At 31.6% G+C, this 22,985-nt stretch overlaps 1 protein-coding gene across 9 annotated transcripts in view; it reads left to right on the forward strand.

Moving 5' to 3' along the window:
- Positions 1 to 22,985, forward strand: part of LOC113522832 (protein sickie) — a 197,079-nt gene that overhangs the window by 114,065 nt on the left and 60,029 nt on the right. For 8 of the 9 annotated variants that reach the window (XM_031913888.2, XM_031913889.2, XM_052897924.1 and 5 more), the window contains exons 4-6: positions 13,240 to 13,346; positions 18,314 to 18,413; positions 18,831 to 20,576. In XM_031913888.2, coding sequence (XP_031769748.2) covers positions 13,240 to 13,346; positions 18,314 to 18,413; positions 18,831 to 20,576 — 1,953 coding nt within the window. Of the gene's footprint in view, positions 1 to 4,395; positions 4,519 to 13,239; positions 13,347 to 18,313; positions 18,414 to 18,830; positions 20,577 to 22,985 lie in introns of those variants that run through there. The other variant, XM_052897930.1, reaches the window with a different exon arrangement.

Consider the following 22,985-nt stretch of genomic DNA (forward strand, 5'->3'; position numbering starts at 1 on the left):
GTACTAAAGTCGATTGCTTGGGTACCTCTGTCCCATTCGTGTTTCAACCGTGAAGCAGTTTGCATGGCTGTGTTTCGGTTTGAAGGGTGAGATATGGCGTGAATTTACTGGGTACAGAGGAATAACACCTGAGTCCTCAGGAATGGCGACGTATGGGGGGTATCATGGGCGAAACAGTATACTCTGTTATGTCCATGGTACTGCTCAGCCCGCTCGGCCGTCAGCTTGTTTGCCACTCTAAGTTGTATAAAAAAAAAGGTACTTGATATTTAACGCTATATTTAGAAGAAATAAAATACTTTAATAGAAACATATTTTTTAATGTAATACTTTAGTTACATATTGCTAAAGTTTTGTTATTATTCGTTTGGTTAGCTATACTCGTAAAGCAATATTGCGTGCATTGTTGTGTTTCTATTGAAATCAAAAGAAGATAGTGTGATCCTTTGTAGGTATTTTATTATAAAAATTGCACAGTCAATGCAATTAATATAATTTCAGATATAAATATATTAAACTTTGCATTTACTAAAATTTATTATTAGATATATGTATCGATATACATAGGTCGCGATATTTTCTTTAGTAGATAATATTCAATTTAATATAATCTCTTACTTATAATATTTTTGTTATTATTTTGTTACAATCTATAAAGTTATTAAACATCTCTAACTGAGAACGAACTCGGATAGATGGCAATGGCAATTCAAAGAGAGATCTCGTTTAAAAGTTTAATATGCTCTAATATCTTGATTATTATTACAATGATGATCCTGGTGTTGTAATGGTCAAATATACTGCTTCACCTTCCGTTGGTTGCGAGTTCGATCCACGTTTAATATAAGTAATAATACAACACGAGTATATATGTCTATATCTGTTTATATTGATCTGGGTATTTTCTGTACTTACAATATGTATAGTACAAAAAATTATTATCTAGAGCATTAGTTTTGCTTTGTTTGATTAGATGGCGCTGTACAATATTTCCATAACTATTACTATTATTATATTGATAATGGTATATTGTTTAACCGTGTTTTTTATGATGTTATTAAACTTAGTAATGTATAAATACATCAAGTTTAATGATAAATTTATATCCATACTGTACAATACAAAAAATAAATTAAAACTCGCTATTTTTTTTATTATGCAACTATATTATTTTTTTGTGATATACCTACATAATACTAAAAATTGTCTGTTTATTCATTATATGTTAATAAAATAGTTAATATTCACCATTTAAAAAGGACTCGCTCTACTAAACTACTATGACGACTATGATTACCATAGTAATATCTATCAAACTATTAAATCCAATTTGTATTCAATACAATGTTGTATTATGTATTTATTCTGATCTAAATACAGATCATCATTGACTTCATTCATACATATCCAATCTCTATCGAGATGTCTATATGATATACGTCACTATGTGTTCAATGTAACTATATTTAATAAGGTCTCATATATTTTTTTTAATTTATTTATAATTTTGTCACGGATTTCGCTTCGAACGCTTTAAAAAAAATTTCAATCCGTATTACTTGCTAATAATATAACTTTTTGCTTATAGGTGAAAGAGTTTTTAGAATCGGTTAAATAATTTATGAGTTTATCCATTACAAACAAGAAATCTCTTTATAATATTATTTTAGGCTAGCGACCGGCACTGGCAGTGCACAATATTTTTTAAAATAAAATATAGTCCATGTTACTTGTTGATAATATAGCTTTCTATAGGTGAAACAATTTTTAAAGTCGGTTAAATATTATATTAAGTATTTGAATTTATCAACAAATTATAAACAATAAGATTGTGTTCCACAAAGAAAAAAAAAACCTACTTTAATTGTGGCGAAACCAGTAATTGTGATTTACAAACTAAATTACTGAACAGATTTTGATAAAATTTCTTTGAGAATAATCTATAAGTATATCCTTACAGAAAAAAAGAATTTTCTATATTGATTGACAACTGACGGAGTTATAAGGTAACAATCACAATTGAGAACCTCCTTTTCGAAGTCGGTTAAAAGAGCCAAATATTTCTCATATATAATATTAGTTTGGATTAATCGCATAATAGAAGTTATTTTTAAGTAAAACAATAAGGGCAATGAACTGTGCTCCATTCAAACGGCTCTTGTAATTACACTTTTTTTATCCATTGTCCTTCGTTCATGGAACGAGGACAATAATGCCTAATGGTTGTGAACCCTCTCTAGCCCGTTATTATCGTAATTATCGATGATTGTCCAAATTCAAATTAATTTTTGACGAATATAGGCATTATTATTTCTATAACTTATGTTTATTTTTCTATACTAATACTATAAAGAAAAAAGATTTGATTATTTGTTTGTAGTAGATAAACTCAAAAACTACTCAGCGGATTTTTTTTTTCACCAATTGAAAGCTTCATTATTAGCGAGTAACATACGCTGTATATTATTATTTCTGAAACTTCTATCTATTCCTGCGAAACCAGGCCAGATAGCTAATTAAATGTAAAGGGAAATTTATGATTTTTTCAAAAATGATAAGCATAGTTCATAAATTAAAATGATTAATTATATGGATATAGGGATTTAATTATTTTTAATTTATATAACATTAATATTTTTTATATTATGAAACTACCTTTTATTAATAAATGAAAATTAATTTAATTTTCATTTATTTAAATTTATTGTCCTGTTCTAAAATTCATTTACAAACGAGATTAATTAATTAAAACATAAATACAATAATCAGGATTCTATATTTTTAAACTTTACTTATTTGTTTATTGTTAACTAATGTTATTCATACTAATATTATAAATGTGAAAGTGAGTTTTATTGTTCTCTCATAGCATCTTAACGGGTTAATTAATTACTATGAAATTTAGTATAAATGTACTATATGGGATGGAGAAGGATATAGACTAATTTTTGGTGAGTAAACATATCTCGGGGCACGCAAACGAAGTTGCGGGTAAAAACTAGTAATCCAAGAAAATATTACTTGTAAATATAATGGTATAATTTCTCTATCTTCACGCTAATTGTCTTGTGGATTAAGCAGAAAAAACAGAGTAGGTATATAACTAAAACTAAAATATATTATAAATATTAGTATCTTATTAATTTGAAATCTTTACAAATATTATAAATTTCAAAGTGTATAAATTTGTTTGTTACCTCTTGATACCTTAACGGTTTAACGAATTATAATGACATTTGTAAGACACGTACTATAGGGGATAGAAAACTACTTTTAGGCTAAAGGCTAATTTTTATCTTGGTCAATTCAAATTCAAAATATCTTTATTCATGTAGATCTATTACAGATTCTTATGATATGTCAAATCTATCGTCAGTTCGGAATGATTTCGAGATGATACATATCACGGCCATACAGATGATGTCACAGGTAGAAGTTAGTATAAAATAGTTTCAGGCAAACCAGAGATAAAATATTACGCTAAAAATATTGTACATATTTAACTACATATACATACACAACTCTGAGGTATTTGTGGTCAGCGAGTATGGTCAGTAAATTATTACACGGGTAGGGGCCGGTTCAACCGAATCGACCTTTGGAATTCTTGCGATGGTTTGCATCGAGGTCCTGCATTTGCCTGGCTTGGAACTGTACACTGTATACTGTTTATGTAAGAGTGTATAAACTGATTCAGGCCCAGGTCAAACCACAATATCCGGATATTCGTGTACACACGTTAGGTTTGCCACATCAAAGAAATGAGATTTTGTAACGGGTAATTCCAAGATTTTGGAAAAATGATCTATTTACTTATATTTGTTTTTGTAAAAAAGCAATTCATGTTTTTACAAAATAATATAAAATTAAGATTTTATTTATCATTGCTAATATTAAGGCGTTCATTTATTACAAATATAGAAATCATAGTAGTATGTAATTCAATTTAATTTATTCATAAACAATGTTACATTATGTTGAATATCAAAGAATGACATCATAAAAAAGACAAACACATACAAAGGTATGGAAGAATAAAATAAGCCATAATAACCGTCTAAAAATTATAAATTTAATAAACGTCATTACTAGAACATAGTGTGTATATATACAGTATATATTTATTATTATATTTATGTATTATAAAGTAGGTACGTTGTACTTTGAATTCTTTCTATAAATAACGGTGCCTGTATTTGGTATAAATATAATATATCTAATCCAATGAACAATTATAGCATTATTTCAGAACATGAGATAACAAATGTATGATACTAATCCTAAATTATTGACAAGTATTATGAAATAACCTATTAATAAAAATGTGACAATAGTGCGTCCTCAATATGTCAACTCAAAATGTGTTCAAACTATAAATACATCCTGTGATAATAATGTAATAGTGATTTAGTGAATAAACGTAACGATGGGCAACACAAACTCGGGACATGGCCACCCCCGGAACCAGGGTAAAAACAGGAAGTCCAGGAGTTTGCCCACTTCACCCGAAGTCAGGAGGTATGTTGCGTAATATTAATTTTATTCTACAATATTGAAATGTTTTGTCTTTTTATTGAAATTGGTTATGTTAAAATATGAAATAATTAAAATTGTAAACATAGAATCTGATTGTAATGCTTTTAATATTTTTTTTAATTTTATTCTTGCTATTTTATTTTCAGATAATTAAAAAAAATACAAATCTATTGACAATTTTATAATTTGTTTAAATTTATTTTCGTCTGCTAGTTACCTAATGTTACTTAGATACTTAATGTGTATCAAACAAAAAATATATCGTTTGAAATTTGTACATACGATCTATATAAATATTTAATATTTTTTTTTTATTTCTATATAAATAAAATTCAGTTGCCGAATGTTGAATGTCAGGATATGATTTGTATAAAAGAATTGTTTTAAAAAGTCGGTCGGATATTTGAAAATTTGGGTTAAAAAATCTCCATACAAGCGAGTGAGTGAGACAGAACCGAATAAAGAGACCTTTAAAATTAGTACACTCGTGCGTAGGCTTGGCGGGCAGCTAGATTAATGAAAAAAAAATTTGCATTAATATTAATACAGAACACACGTTATTGGGAAGGCTTATGTCCAGCAGTGGACAATTAACGGCTGAAACAACAACAACACGTTATTTAGTTACTCTTGAACGCATTATAAGTCAGTTCTTATCTTAGATAACATTTCTACAATCTAATATAAAGTTCGGTTACAACTAAGTTATAAACTGAAATATTCTCAATTAGTCCAAGTTTCATAGAAGTTCTTATAAGTTAAATCGTGCTAAACTAAAAGAAAAAAATATTTAGAACATCTTTGTGTAACAAAGAGCATCTTTGTTCAAAAGAATGTTTTAAGTCATGTTTAAAAATTTTTAATAGTGAGTAATACATCAATATCGTAAAAAAGTGAAGTAATACTGGTAACCTTTGATCTCTTTGATGGATTTCTGTTAAGATTCCTAAACAGTGAAAGCAGACATTGTATTTTACCGGTCTTGCTACTTTAACTTTTATGGCTTGCTGATGTTAAATAAGTAATTGAATTTAGCTTACTTATAAGCACACTCAAAATTAATTTATCGAAGAAACTTATGTATAAAAACAATTTGAATTATTAACAATCTTAAAAAAATTTGTGATAAATCATAAAATGAATAAAAAATTTACAGTAAATTACCAGAGGGAGACTTTGTACAAAAGTCGTTTGATTGGGTACCTCTGTAACAATTGTGTTTCAACCGTAAAGCAGTGTTTCGGTTTGAAGAGTGGAATATGGCGTTAATTTACAGGGTACAGAGGAATAAAACCTGAGTCCTCAGGAATGACAACGCATGGGGGGTATTATGGGCGAAATAGTACTCTGTTATGTCCATGGTCCTGCTCATGTTTATGGGCAACGGTTACCACTTTCCATCAGGTGGGCCGTCAGCTTGTTTGCTATTATAAGTTGTATAAAAAAAATCTGAGACCTGATTTATTATTAACACCAATAGATTTTATAGTGAAATAAATGGAATTGGTTCCGTCGAGAATCTAACCCTACTATATTACGGGAAATAAAGGGGCGTGATTTTTATTTTAATACAAACATTTAGCCATGTTGTGGTCCCGGCATAGAATAGACCACCTTCCTTTCCGGTGGGTGTCGTAAGAGGCGACTAAAGGAGGGTAAGGGATGGGCACCAACGTTTCTCTAAAAACATCTCTGAAGTCAAACTGCGGTTGCTAATCCGCCTGCCAATTGTGGCAACTACTGACAAAACCCCCTAAGGGGGAGGCTTATGTTCAGCAGTGGATAATTAAAGGCTGATATGATAATGGTGATGAAACATTTTTTCATCTTCCATTAATTCATAATGATGAGAATGTACCTTGTTTCAACATATATATGCCACAGTGCGAAAATTCAATGTTGGTGAACGAAAGGTTAAAGTAAATTTGTAAACACAATAACGTGTTTCCACTCCGAACTCTACTCTTGACAGCTTTCATTTCCTATAAAAGCCAACTCCCGGAAACTAAACGTCGCCTATGATACCGTTGTTTTGGAAACAGCCGTGCGTCGAAATGTCATATCAGAGGACTAGAAGAGTAAATTGAAAATAGACATAATGTACAAATTCATGTCACTGAATTAACATTTTTTTATAGCTTTTATTTACAGACTAAATTGTTGAAGAAATTTTTTAAAGTCGAATTTTTTTTTATTGCAGGTCCTCTTATTCATACTCGTATTTATATTTTAATTATACTAGTCGCGCCCGCAGCGTCATCTGTTGTTGATCGTGATGTCGAATATAATGTTATTTAAAAATCAGTTCAGGGTACAATAGGACTGATATACCTGAAAAAGGTAAAAGCCCTTAAAATATTATTAAAAAAAAAATACGAGCTATTAAATTTATCAAAAATATTTATTTAAATCCAACTGATAGTTCCAAAGATTACTGTATTTAAACAAACAAACGCTTCTGCTTTATAATATTTGTATAGATAAGTATTAATTTGTAATGAACAAAAATAAAAATAGATGCGTAGAGAAAAAAAATGACTGTTCCTGCCCTAAAGTAGGCGTTACGTGTAATTCAGTATGGTGCGGGTAAATATGCGCTAAAACCATTTATTAAATGTTTTTCACCAACTTGATTTATTTCCTGAAGTAAAAATTATGGAAGACCCGTGCGTCATATAATTCAAATTCTGGCTTTCCCACCATCGGAGGGATATGGATTTATAGGTAGAATGGAGAGGGCTTTAATGACAAGGGTCTTGCGTTCAGTTTCATTTCAGTTAGACAGTTTGACGTGGATATCATTTATATGAAATCAAATGATATTAAATTTGTAAAAATAAGCTAAAAGATTAGGCTATTTTAAAAGACAAATGATTTTATTTTCATAAACGAACAATTTTGCTATCCAACTACGTAGATGGATTTTATATTTTAGTAACACACAATACTTATGGCTTGCTTATTGACTTATACCTATTAAGTTGCAGATCAAAAACAAAAATTAGATTAATTAGATTAGGTTTGCTTGAAGTAATACTTTATTGTAGGTACAGTAAAGTCTTAAATTATATGATATAGAATTCTTAAGAAAAAGATGCAATGGCGGACATATCCAAAGGGATTTCTACTGGTCAACATTTGAATGTCTGATAGAAATTGTGAATTAGTGGAGACAAAAAATAATAGCTAATTAAACATAAGAAAATAATAGGTAATACAGTTACAACACAAACACAATATTGATGCCGGACAAAATCTATCTATCTATCCTATTTAAGAGCTGCGCTTTTGTCGGTGGAGCTCTTGCCACTCACTACGATTTTCAGCGAGTTTCTTCACCTCTTGATATGACACGACACCAACTCCTTCCTTGATCTGCCTGATGTAACTATGTCTTGGTCTCCTACTTCCCCTTCTTCCTTCTATCTTACCTTTTGTTATAATGTTCATAAGTTCGTCGTGTCGTATCAAGTGTCCCAACATTTTCCCCCTTCTGTCCTCAATAGTTCTAATAATTTGTCTTGTTTCCTTAACCCTAAGCAGGACGTCCTCATTGCTAATTCGATCAAACCGTACAAAATAACACATCTAAATGATACCTAATACATAAGGTGATCGCAGTTCAGACATTTCATTTTATAGCTGATTATTTATAAAATTAGAATAATTGTCAAATAATGTGTTATAGTTTCTAACAATGATGGCATAAAATCCTTGGTTTTTAAACAATTGGGCTTTAGTAATAAATGGAAATTTTATCTATAATTGAGCTAATTTGGGATCAGTGTAATACGTCAGTACTTACAAATTCAGCTTCATTAATAATTTTTGTCTGTTCATCGAGTCCATTTTATTTACATATAATATATACATGTATTTTTCTTCGCTAAGCGACATCCAAAAGTTACTCAATTTTACTCTAGAACAAACGTGACAGCTGTTTTCTTGCGCAAGTTCTATTATATGGGTGTAAATAAAACTAGCACAAGTAAAATGTCATGTTACAAGCACAAGTGTTTTAGAATCGCCATATGTTCATTGTTTAAGATTTCACCCTCGTTATCGAGTTAACTAGAGATCAGACAAAAGGACGGTATGTCAAACAACTTTGTTATATCGAAAACGTTTCTCACGATTATGAATAAAAAAAAAACAAATCTTATGATCTATAAACTATAAATTAAACATAAGAGCACATGATAATTATATCTAGATTATAATAATAATTGTAAATACTTATTATTATACCTATTTTTATTTTACCATAGACATATATATATAAAGAACATAATTTTTATTATATAAATATAAAAAAGCCATTTTTGTGTATTAATGAACATTACAAATATTCTCATTATTACATAGTTTCGAATAAATAAACTATATAGTAATAAAAAAAGATATATTTATTTTAATGGATGAGAATGGAATGGTACACGCAGACAGTGCACTAGTGAGAGATAGATAGTGAACAGATGGTGATAGGTGAAGATTAAAGCAGGTCAGTTAGCCCATCGTGACCTGAATTAACCACCATGATTTCCAAGGATTGTTGTATTGTTGACAAGTGTATTGCTGGCAAAGGGTCAGCTAGACTCCATTACCAACAAGCTCTTTCCCCCAGGCAGGTCAGTTTCTTATGGGTGATAATAGAATGGTAATCACACCCGCGCTATCGGTATACACTGGCGGGGCACCAGTGAGCGATAATAGGTGGGGATGAAACAGGTCAGTTAGCCCGCCGTTACAAATCTAACAATAAACCAATCACGATGGTTTCCAGGGGGAACCACGAGGAGGTCGACCTAATATAGTATATTGCTAGCAATGGGGCTACTAATCTTCATTACTAACAATCCATTCTCCCCCCAGGATGATAGGGGAGGAAGAAGCAGGTCAGTTAGCCCATCGTGACGAATTCATCGAGAATTGTTTACGATGGTTTCCAGGAAAACCACGTGGAGGTCGACCTAATAGGGCATATTGCTAGCAATGGGGCTGACAAACTCTAACTATTCCTTTCCCCCCAGGCAGGTCAATTAGCCCATTGTGATGAATGAATACACTTTGAATTTAACACAATGGTTTCCAGGGGAGGCTACGTGGAGGTCGACCTGGTAGGATATATTGCTAGCAGTGGGGCTGTTAGACCCCACTATTAACAATCCCTTTCCCCTTGTACTTAAATTACAAGAAGGGAAATACTACTAACGCCATCTAGCGTCTGGTAGTATTATTAATAATTCTGAAACAATGCCGCTATTATATAAATAATAAGGGTATTAATGAGTTTAATAGATAGCATTAAAAGTGCTAAGTATATATATTTATGTAAAAAATATTTGTATTTATTTATGTATTTTTAGTATACTTAATTAAAAAATAATGCTTTTATATCAACCAAACATGTAGATGTCAACTAATCAATAAGATTTTTTTTCTGATTAGCGACCGATTGGGAAATATTTCAAGTTTTTTAAAATAATAGCCCAGTATGTTCTCAAAACTTGATTTCTATAATATTCTTAGATTATGATGATCCTGATTCCACGTTTCTTGAAGGTCTAAATGACGCAGCAGGAAAATATTTGCTCCGTTTGTGCTGCCTCGGCGTTTTAATGTTCCCCCTTGGCACTAAAATTTCCCTTCTATCTACAATCGCTTCTATTTTATATCTTTGATTATACACATAATTTTTTATCCAGCCTTAAAAGTCAATTTACTGTACACCTACATTCGAACTATTCCAACATTTTTGAAAATAGAATCTATGTTCATCTGTTCTAAGCCTACAATGTATATTACTTGAATGTTAAAATAATTACAAAGTTTATTTTAAATTTGTTTTATCGTTTTTGCAATCCCAACATAGAGTAGCATGTCTTTCAAGATATTGCATAGAAAGTTATATCATCATCATCTTCATCACCATATTAGCTATTATCTGTTCATTGCTGAACAGGGACCTGAAGGTATTAGTTTATAAGAAATTACATATTTTATTATTATCTATTACTGACTGACCCGGCAAACGTTCTGCCATATTTTTTTTTTCTGGAAAAGAATATCCTAGTCACCTAGACTTTGCCGTGTGGTCACTGCATAGAATAGGCGATCCTTTCCTTTATCATGAATGTCGTAAGAAGTGACTAAGGGAACTTAATGGTCGAGGGACGGGCAGCAGCGTCCCTCTTAAAACATCTGCAACGTCTAACTGCAGTTCCCAGTCCACCTGCCAAACGTGGCAACTACTGGCAAAACCTCCTAATAGAGGCCTGTTATCGTCAGTGGACAAGTTACGGCTAATATGGTATGCTATGATGTGGTAATTACCTAGTGGTATGAAGTATGGTTTACCACATATTCTTATATACGTACCTATCAATACACATATAAATATACATATGAAAATAGGTCGAGTCGTTTCAGAAAAGATTAACCACAAACACCGTGACTCGAGATTTTTATATATAAGATTTATTTTATCTTTGTAATTGCCTACCTACTACTATCCATTTCTATCTTCCTGTAGGAGGCAAAATAATTTCACTGAATAACTGTGTTTACGTACTTATGTATAAAACGGCTTCTTAGCCGGTAGTTTATTATGAAATCGTGACCCACGACTGTGCTTACGAATGGAAGTTATTATTGGATTCAGTATTCCATGCCTTGCTATTTTGTTCAGACTGTTCTTGAATAGATAACTTTATTTTCCTTATCGTATCGATGGAAATACTTATTTAATTTGATCCATTTCAGTTTCAGTGTATAATAATATCTATTGTAAATATAGGTCAGTGGCAAATGTTAAAATAAATGTTGATCCACAAAAAAACATCGACTGCAATCGTAAAAAAAAAATAGTTATTTTGATTAAAAACCAAACTACTGACTAGATTTTGATGAAAATTCTATGAAACTAATTTGAAAGTATATCCTTCCAAATAATAAAAAAAAAAAAAAAAATTCGGAGATTTAATTTGTCGTAATCAAATAAATATATTTTCGGAACTTATACGACACACAGGAAATGGTATGGTTGATATTATTTAAATTGTATGGGAAGAGTATCCTAAACCCATGGCAATATCTTCACTCGGCCCAATAAATGGCAACCCTCGTCAGTGTTAGTACCTACTTAATCTGTAGATTGCACGCGCCCTGTAGCAATCTAGTTCGACACAATTGCGCTTGTGGGGTATACCTACCTTCCTAGTAACAGCAACATTACAAATATATCAGGGAACTATTTAGCATTTAGAAATAGTAAATAATATAAAAAATAATATTAATTATAATAAAATGAATTCTTATTATTAATCAAAATGTAGAGTTACACAAACTGCTGTATAAATAAGTAGTAAAAACGAAAACTATAATTTTATCTTAACTAATATTATAAAGAGAAAAGATTTGACATTTTATTTGTCACGGATAAACTGAAAATCTATTGTTTGTTTGTTTGTAATAGATAAATTTTAAAAGTACTTAACCGATGTTAAAAATTCTTTCACGTAAAAAAACTATATTATAAGCTATGAATAATTGATACCCGGTTTAAAACCGCGTGAAACCGTTGCAAGTAACTAATAAATAATAAATGCCGCCATGCTCTTGATACAGTCAGTACACAGTGCCATCTATTCACTAGTAGAAATTATAACTGTATTACGTATAGTACATAACTAATTTGTATATTCATTTATAAATACATACATATAAGTAGTAAACGGAAAAATGTAGATACAAATCCATTAAACACGTTCAAGATTATAAATCTTTGTCATGTCCAGCAATCGATTTGCAACTATCGAAAACTTAGACAGCGTATTAAATTGTTATATAATATTAAATAAAATAATTTACATATATAGAACAATTAAACTATATAATTATTTATACACGATTAAGTATTATTTTATATTTTGTTTAATTTAGTCCCCCAAGTCCTATCACGTAATATGGAGGGTGAGATGGTTTGGAGCTATATTCACCTGTTCGTTGTCACCTCCCCCTATCAACACCCTTAATGGGGATTCTTTTGCTCAAATTATTGGCAAAGGTAGAAGCAATTATGAACAAAAGATAAAATGGCGATATTTTACGTTCGTTTCATGACGCCTTTGTGTGAAATATCCTTTGACGTAAATGTGAAACAAGATGGTAGCTAATAAATTAATGAAGAGGGTGTTTTTATGTTTTTAATGTTAAAGGTTTCTTAATGAGAGGAAAGAAAAATATTTTTAAATTGGTATTTATATTAAGAGGAAGTACCTTGAACTGATTTATATGTCATACTTTTTATTTAAATTTAGACCAGTAAATAAACTGAAAATTAAGTAGTAACAGTTGATTATAGACGCGAACAAAAACTTGAAAATTGATAAAGATTGGGGAGAGTTTTGACAGTATTTTTTTTAATTTACTTTTTTATATATTTAGCGTATGCAAAATAGTTTGAAACAAATTATCGAAACTCTAATATTGGTCCCCTGATAATTATATAGTATCTTTTTTATGAAAGAAACGTAAATTAGACTAGATTTTTATAAATTTCTAAGATGTTGATTGGTAGCGACCGATATTGTAATGTTAATTTTGAAATTTGTACAATGTACTTTCTAGATAAAAATGTTATAAACAAATAATATTTTTTATTACAGTCGAAAAATTAATATATTTTTTTTCTTTTGTCCCCAGGCAAGTGTCTGTGCTGCAGACGTCTATCCCGCTGCCAGCGTCTGCGGCGGCAGTGCGACGTGCCCCGCCAGACAAACGGCCGCTTCCAGCTACCCCGTTGCATACAGGTCTGTAGCAACTACCCATTATTGCATTACTTATTGATATTACGAAGATTGGATACGTGACAGTATTTGTACACATACAGTCGGTACACATTTTATTTTCAAATGTTTTAAAGTATGGTTATCAGCGTCCACTTGTATCAGGTCTCGCTGAAAAGCAGCGCTGCAGCATAACAACCTGTGTTTGTAATTTATATAATAGGTACAGAAAACCAAAATTTTATATATATATATATATATATATATATATATATATATATATATATATATATATATATATATATATATGTTTGTATATATATATATATATATATATATATATATATATATATATATATATATATATATATACATTATCTCATATGGGCAAAGCTGCATCAAACAGTTAGTAAATAAATAATTTTAATTGTAGCCAAGACTAGTTCTCTATGCGGAAGTACCTAATTATTCCGTTTATGATGTGTTAGAACATGAAAAGGTTAAAACGGTCGCCTTTACCATCTGTTGTAAATTACATTTAGAAATTGAATTGATAGATATCTGTCTATTAAGACAGAGATGTGTTTAATTAATCCAATTGTATAAAAGACATCCATCGCTGGGGGCACAACGACCGGCATCGGCGGAGCTCGCCCGATGCGAATTACGCATTATGCTGGAACTTTCTATTGTCTGTCTTTCTTTTCTCTTTATTTATAAAAAGGAATGAAATAACTGTCCACTTTGGAAGTGAATTTTAGCACTTCTTTTTCTTGTTCTGTATAACTTTATATTTTACAATACACAAAAATACTTTTTGCTTTGTTCCCGAGAAATTGATTAAAATATATGACTGATACCGTTGCTTACTATTTTAAACAAAATACAATGACAAATGATAAGATTATTCGTAGATACATTACATTACGAAGAATTTACGCTGAGTCGTTTGTCTAAGTAAATTTTGCAATTTAAGAACATGAATATCACTAAGAAAACTGTTATCTATAACCATAAATAATAATTTATACCCATTTTCAACCGATTTGAAATTAATTATCCAAATCGATTTAGAATAGTTAATATTGGCGAAAGCATCGTGTAATACAAACAAAAATATACTCGATAAAGTACATTATAATAAGAATTCCGTTTTATATTTTATTTTTTAAGTATATATACACAATTATAATAAATCGTTGAACCGTGGTAGGTTTAGTATTATGGATGGCGCCAAAATGCTCATTCTGTGTCCATTTATCGGTCGTAAACTAACACCTGAAAGGACATCACGAGATAAACCGCAAAGGAAAATCATGCTTAAGGTTTATTCGCTTTCCCTCCGCTCTGATAAGTGAGCATCCTTTTATTGCTTGCTCACATGTTGGCGGTCGACAGTTCGACACTTATCATACATCTCGAGATGCTCTTTTCTTATTTTTACCAAAAAGAAGGTGTAATGTTTTTAAGAGTATGCATATATGAATGTTTGGATTTTTGGCAACGGATAATACGCACGGCTCGATTTTTTTTAAGTAAATTCTGGGGTATTGAGCTAAACTAGGCGAAAATCTAAAGTCTTAGAGGCAAAACAAATGAAAAAGAGTGGTAACACATCATATTCTACCTCAATCACCACTCAGAGAGTTTACACACTAAATATTTAATTCAAATTAGTAAATAAATCATAAAGTAAATAAAAACGAATTCCTGCATAATGAAAGTTTTTATAATTTCATCGATAAATTCATTGCCTACTGCTGTGCATAGGCCGTAGTCTCATAGCACACCCACAAACTGCCAAAAGGAAATATACTGAGCGAATTGCATCCACTGATCCCCTCCTACACATTTAAGGTCATTGCTCCATCTCATGGGGGTCGTCCTACACAGCATTTGCACGTACAAGTTCGTTTCTCGAGAACCTTTTTCCCCTATCGAATACCAATTCTTTTCATCTAAATAAATAACATATCTATTTATTACTAAATATATTTTAAAAGATAATTATTTCTCACGATTCGATTATCCCGCGACTTATCTCTCCCCTGTGTTATCATTCACATTGCGTAGATGCAGACAGGCGCGGGCGCATCGGCAGTTGTCGCGTACATCTCCCAGCGAGCACTCATTTGTTATCACCTAATTATTCATACTTAACAGTAATTAACGAATACTGAATAGCACTAGTTTTAGTGATATGTTAATAGTTTTACCATATCCATAATACGGGTACTGTTTGAAGTGTTTGAGGTAAAGTGAAGTGCATTTTAATAATATATTTAATTTTAACGCTTTTCATCCCCAGGATATAAGCACGCAAAAGGTGACAGAAAGAACAATGCACTGAATAGTGCAAGTAAAGGAAAACTAAATAAATACTCTATACCAAGCCCCTTTTTTGGGTAATAACCCATGCTCAGCAGTGAGTTGTTAATATGTAAAATAGAGCTATATTTTAATTATATTCCTATCTTACCTCTAATTTATTTCTAATTATCTATTTTTAATTTATACGAAAATGAATCTGTTTTTTTTTTCGAAGTTTTGTTTTCGCATAAATTAGAAATAAACATATAAGATATTTATTAATTTAAAAAAATCAAGAATTAGGTTAAGATAAAAAAAGAAAAAATATCCCTAAGATATTGTATCGTAGATAGGTACATTCAAATTCACTCAATCGTTTGAGCATGTGTGCATTTGATAATACTCAAACGACGTCATTGTTTATAAATATTCGCATTTATAATACCTACCTATTAGTAAGTTACCTAAAGAATAATTGTGGGTACATTTATGTTTACATTTTGTTGATTAACTTCAAAGTCAAATTACGGGTACATAGATATGAAACGTATAAAATGACTACACCATTTTATTATTTACTTATCCTTAATTGCATTATAAGGAAACATATTTATTTTTTATAAATTATTTATATAAATTATTTATATTTATATAAATTTATTATTGTATTTTATACCAAAATTTTTATTTCCGAACTAGCTTTTTGTGCCTTTGCATTGATTTTTTTTATCTTTTTTAATCATAATTATTAATCAGAAATTAGTCCAATTAGTTATTATTAATCTCGCGAGTTTCATTTCAGTCTACAAATAATATAATTTTGGTATACTTTTTTCTTAAATCAGTTTGTCTACTTTCTCATGGCAATTGTCTAAAGTATCTAGTTATCAAATTTTATCAAAACTATTCAATAAATTCTTGTGTGATGCGTTTATATACAAACGCAGATAGATAAATGAGATACAAATCTTAAAGTTGGATGAATGATATCTAAGTATAACTAATTATACTACCATTACAATTAAAAAAAAAAAATTAATATCAGCTATATTCCACGGCTTCGCTAGCGTAAATCAGTACATTAAATATTCTATGTGCTAACTTAGAAAATTACCTATCTGTGTAAGAAATTACATTTTAATCCGCTAATAAATAATTTTGCGTAAAAAAGTAACAAACATACATTCATTCAAACATTCTCACAAATTTTCGCATTTATAATAGACATGGTCTATGGAGACGGTGTTAACTTTCTCTAGTTTTATTAGCAATTAAACTATGAAAACGATGACATCGTGCATGAAGGGTTACAGAATAAGTTGGTAATAATTCCTGTCTAAGATACGAGAGTGTACAAGTGTGACAATAAAATCTTTAAATTCAAACACCATTTTGAACTCTATTTACACGTCCAATAAAGTTTTAAATAATGTTTACAATCTCCATTTCGACGCCTACATGCAAAAATCAGCTGACCGTTGCTCGTTGTTCCTGAGTAATCTTGAGTGATGGATCGCCTTGGAATAAAGAGCGGATGCACTTTGTTGATTGACTCCGATGTATTTTTGCAACGGTTATGCGATAACTTCCTTTGGTTTAAATACAGTTCAGCATTGTTTGAGAACACCTGGGTTTGTTATGATTATAGTGATATGCTAATAATTGTCGAGTGATTGTTTAATACCTATATAAAAATAAAAAAAAAAACCTATATAAAAAGCTGCATTTACCTGTGAATAGAGTCATATTAACTTTCTTATATCTCTTACCATTCATTTTTCCTCTATGCTTTTGTATCGGATGTTTTATTGAAAATCAAATTACGATGCTGTGATACGTAAGTATACAAATAGATACGACAAATAATATTTTTCGATGTTTTGTCCATTTCGCTACTAAACTTATTAAGCATTGTTATTGTGGTATTTTATTTATATTATTAATAATAAAACTACTTAAATAGTCTTAAAATTAAACAAAACAAATTATCTAATGTATTGATAACAAAAAATTGATTTTATATACAAGTTATTATCTCTTTCCTTTAAACAATTTAAAATTGTTTACAAATAACAAATAATCTTCATGAGTGTTAATTAGGTATCTCTGACAGTCTGTGTTTTCGTTGAAAACCAGATATTTATAGAATTCAATCGATTTCTATGTATAACGTTAAGTACTTACCTGTTACCTTACATGTTTACCTTTACCATAACAACAGCAATTATTTTGAAAATAAAACAATTGCACACGAAAATGAACTACTATAATAGATACCCCTTATTTGGGGTTGCTATGCGCACGTGCATATATTAGTAACGAAATGACGTCACGAATTATTATTTTGTCTGTATGATATCGATCGTTGGAATGAACCACTTTAATTAGATCCATTGTTACAAATACGGTTCCCCTCTGAGTCTGTGTTGGGGATGAATTATGAGGGGTGAAGAGGTTTAATTTAAGCTGGTGTCATAGTTGGTAGTTTGTATGTTCTGGCCCTCCGATCAGTGTGTCGCCGGCGCACGCCAGACCACCCGTGCCATATCACGATAAAAGTTCACTTATCTAGTGAGTGTTAGTTCAACAAAGATAATGTTTGTCCAGGTTGACGTGACAGATAACTTTATAAATAAGAATACCAAACATTTTCATTTTTAACATATTTAATTTATTTTCAGGGAGCAAAAGTGGACTTTCGGCAAGTTCCAGTCGTTCTACGAGTCCCTTGGGACAAGGGGTGGTTACTTTCATTCCGCGCGCGCCGACTTCATCCTCTGGGTACTTATGGCATTTTATTATATGGCACAATACTATATAAAAAAAAGTGTGCACCTAATGAGATGTTAGTGGTAAAACTTAATTAATTTAGTAAGAATATACTTTTTCATGGTCTCTGGGCGCTCAATATAATTAACTCTTAATTATCAATCAACCGATATGATACGAGTATGCTAATAAACTCACCTACTTGTCATCGGTAAATAATAGGGCATATAATTAGGATAATTATCGTGATTTCATTTTAATAATGGAAGTTTTGAATAATTGTAGTTTATTATTTTATCTCTATACATGGTGACATTAATACTTTGAACACTTTATTAGCCTCCTTTTTTATGCTTACTTTTTATCGTTACTTATTTACGTGTATATATAAGTAAGTTTATATCTAATTACTTTTTTACATTGTTATAGATCCCGTCCGAATTCATCGCTACTTGCACCTGGCAGTAAAATACCATCCTCCCTTCAAGCGCAACAACATTCTCAGACATCTAATAATCATAATGGAACACCTACAAAACATTCTATGTTGGATAAATTAAAATTATTTAACAAAGATAAACTGAGTAGTGAAAAACAACATAGTAAAAGTACAGCAGTCTCGAAACGTACTAGTTCTTCCAGCGGATTTTCTTCCGCAAAAAGTGAAAGATCAGATTCAAGTTTGAGTCTTAATGAATCAAATACACCGAATACACATATCAAATCTTCCAATTTAGTAGGACCTAAAAGTATAAGACAACAGAACGAGGCATTATCAAAAGACAAGTCTGGTAAAAATGTTAAATCTAAGTTAACTAATTCTAAAGCTCCAAAAGAATCTTCAACGAATTTAAGTAAAGCTAGTACAAAAACTAGCAGTACAGAGAGGTCAAAGCACAGTCCAAAGCTGCCTTCACGTGATAAGGAATCCAAACTGGCGACTCCTAAGTCTATTAGTAACACAAAATTAAATCAAATTGATGATCATTCAAGATCTACAAAGTCAAAGTTAGAATCAAAAATGGTAAAATTATCAGGAAGTCAAATTAAACTAACTGAACAAAAATCTGATGCACCAGATCATAAAACTCAAGAAAGCACATTAACACAACCAAAACATTCAATAAGTCAACCCCTAACGTCACCTGGAGCACAAAACTTTGGGATACCAAACCACACCGGTATTCCCAAACCCACGGCCGCAGTAAAAGGAACATTTAAAATATCTAAAGATGATAGGCATATTATAAGTAAAAGTACAAATAGTCAATTAAGTCCTATACAAAGCAATTCTAGTTTAAATTCTACAAACAACGTAAGTGCACTTCCGTTTAATAGAGAACAATCTAATTTAAGTAAAGATGTATCTCAAAAACAAACTCTAGCTGTTTCACCAATGCCGAATCCAGGAAATCCTACTTCACAAATGTCTGAAAGTTCACATTCAAATTCTACTCATAGTACTACAGGGCAACATTCAAATTCAAGTGATAGTAGTGTTATATACCGTCCTTCTAGTGAATCGGGATCTGAGATATCGCGAACTACAAACAATGTGCCTAATAAAAGAATAGATATGAATACCACATACTTAAATGATGTGATTACTGAAGCTGAGATCTCCGAAAAGGAAGCGGCACAAAAACGATTAAATACTGCTTTGAAACCATCATTTGATGTAAACAAAACTTTGACGGAAATTAATAAAAAGCTCGAAACTGACAGTAGATCCAGCACGCCTTCACATTGTCGAGATAATTCTCTTGGTGAGGATGAAAATCCATTAATGAATGTTTTACCTATGAGGCCGTTACTACGAGGTTACAATAGTCACTTAACACTACCCATGAGAACATCAGGTTTAACACAAAAGAATATACCAGGCTACCCTCATCATGCAAACACAGTTAAAGCTAATTTTGGTCGAGAAAATATGGGCTTACGAGAACGTATGAATTATGGGCCAGGCTTTTCTAATCCTGATTATTGTGACCTAGAAATAGCTTCAGGGTATATGTCTGATGGCGATTGTTTACGAAGGATTAATGTGAATGAATTAGAATCTGGAAGAAATAACGACATTATGGATGGTTATATGTCGGAAGGCGGTGCTTCGCTTTATGGTCGTCGTATGAATTACCAGCAGCCATCACAGTTCCAGCAGCTTGATGAAAGGTAACCTATTGGGGATTTTTTTTTATATGCGTGTATAGTTTTAATATTATGGTAGATGTACTTTTAGCTAATCTTGTTAGAACAAAGATGCAAACTCACTCTCACAAAGCCCTAATAAAACTGAAATTAAAACACTCCCTTAGGGCGTGAGATTCATGGCCAGGGAGGGATTTTACCGGCAATAGCTGTACTTTTTACGTTTTTAGTGAGGGGTTAGAAGAAAATTTTATTGTAATTGTTTAATTTATTTAAATTTTCTATAACGATTCTATGACTATACATTTAAAAATATTTGTATATAATTATAAATATAATACATAAAGTAGTAGATACAGATATGTTTATAATTATATTAAATAACACTGAAGGCGAAATCAGTTTAAGTCACTTATTTCATATGAGAATTACTATTAAACATACATATATTAACAACATATATTTGTAATATATTGTTCAACATCCTTGTAGTGTTTAGGAATATTTAGACATTACTATATTTACCACATAGATTTCCAAATACGAGTATGTTTTATTAGCAAATTCATTTTCCGCGTTGGTGCTTGTCTGAGTCTCCCTCAATCCACAAGTGGTCGACACGCCTTCAGTTATTCTCTAACATTATAGATCTATATTTGAACTTACATAAAAGCATAGCACTAGTAGCAGGAAATCTATTATCTTTTGTTAGTCTTATATCGTACAAAATTTTGATGATTCACAAATTCGGTAATAAAAATGAACACATCCATATAGTTACAGATATTTAAAAAATCACATAAATCTTCTATTTTATGGATATAATTCATATCTAGAAGGTATTTATATGTATATTCGCTTTAGGTAGCCGTATCGCCCAATGATGACGTAATAGCACTTAAACGTAATTTTTGACACATACTTGACGACATTTACAAACAAACCTTTTGGACGCATCATTTGACAAATGCTCATGAACTACTGATGTGGATAAAGCTTTTGTTAATATTTGGACTCTGCTTCCCGTGCAGTGCACACAACGACCTCCAAGTGAGAACTCGCATGGCGCACTCACACTTTTACAATGTTAGGGGTGAGGGCGGGGTGACCCAAATCGATACTCCTACGTCTCACACCGCCCCTGCCCCGCTCGACTGCTCCATCTACACCGCTTTGACCCTAACCACCCCCAACAGCAACGCACCATTCGGGACTTTAACGATCTCAGCATAAAATTGTACTTTCACCGCAGAGGCGTTTAATATCAAACAGTTTCCAATGACACTCATATATTACTTGCTGTCATCTTTTCCCTCGTTTTCCTACATTTTGTAAATAGATAGTTTTAAAGAATATGATAATAATAAATTTAAAATTTAATAATTAATTGAAGTAATCGGACGGTACAATAGTCGAAATTAATCTGTATGTTAAACATATCAGTATAAGTGATTGTGTAAATGGCTGTGTAAGCTTTGTGTGAGCGGGTGGTTTGCCGTAGTATGGTGATCGTACGTCGGGTACGGTTCGGCGCAGCGGCGACAGGCAGGGCGGGCGGCACTCGCCGCCGCGCACTAACGGCGTGCGGGCGCGCCGTACTCGCCGCCCGCGCTCACACACGCACGTGACAAACTTTCCCGATTTCCTCGACGGAAAATGTAAATCTGTTGTCGGCATCGATCGTTCCGTCGCGAGACGCACGCTCGTCGAACCGAGCACGCCGATCACAGCTGGCGCCATGAAGCTGGACCGTACTTAACAAAGGAGCGCAAAGAAACAGCCGTGTTCTTTTCTGATCTTGTAAACTCATGATACTGTTATTTGGTGTTAGTTTAAGGGTATCTTAGTCGATGTAGTGGACCATACGCGTTGTGCCTTCTGTCGCTTGTTGTGGTGATCGCGAATACTTATTGTCATACACGGGACGATTAATTTGCTGTTATTTTATAACTAGATAAGTTTGTGAATTTATATGTAAGGATCAGTGTTGCCTTGCTACGTGTCTTTGCTTGTCGCGGTAGACCTTATAACCTTATAAGCTTACGGTGCTTTAGAAATTAATTGAACTTCTAGAAGACATTTGAATTTTTCCTGCTTTGAAGATGGATTGTATTTCTTTGGTGAGACTTTATTTTTTCCTAGTTAATTATTTTTGTTAGATTAAACTTTGTTGACTGTGGAGCAATAACCTTGTAAACATCTGGTTGTGTTATAGAAGTCAATGTATTGCGATTTTGTCACATGTGGTCACCATTCCTGCGTTGATATTACATATTTATAATTTCATTGCACGAATGCCACAAACATGAAATGCTTGAAATGTAATTTAATTATGCCTTTAAATTTTACAATCACATTATTTTTCGTAATATATAAGATGTTTATGGACTCTGTTTATTATACTGCTTCAGCATCCACAGGGTTACGTGTAGG

The sequence above is a fragment of the Galleria mellonella genome, unplaced genomic scaffold, assembly GCF_026898425.1.
Source record: "Galleria mellonella isolate WM207_F2 unplaced genomic scaffold, CSIRO_AGI_GalMel_v1 utg38, whole genome shotgun sequence".
Classification (NCBI taxonomy): Eukaryota; Metazoa; Arthropoda; class Insecta; order Lepidoptera; family Pyralidae; genus Galleria; species Galleria mellonella.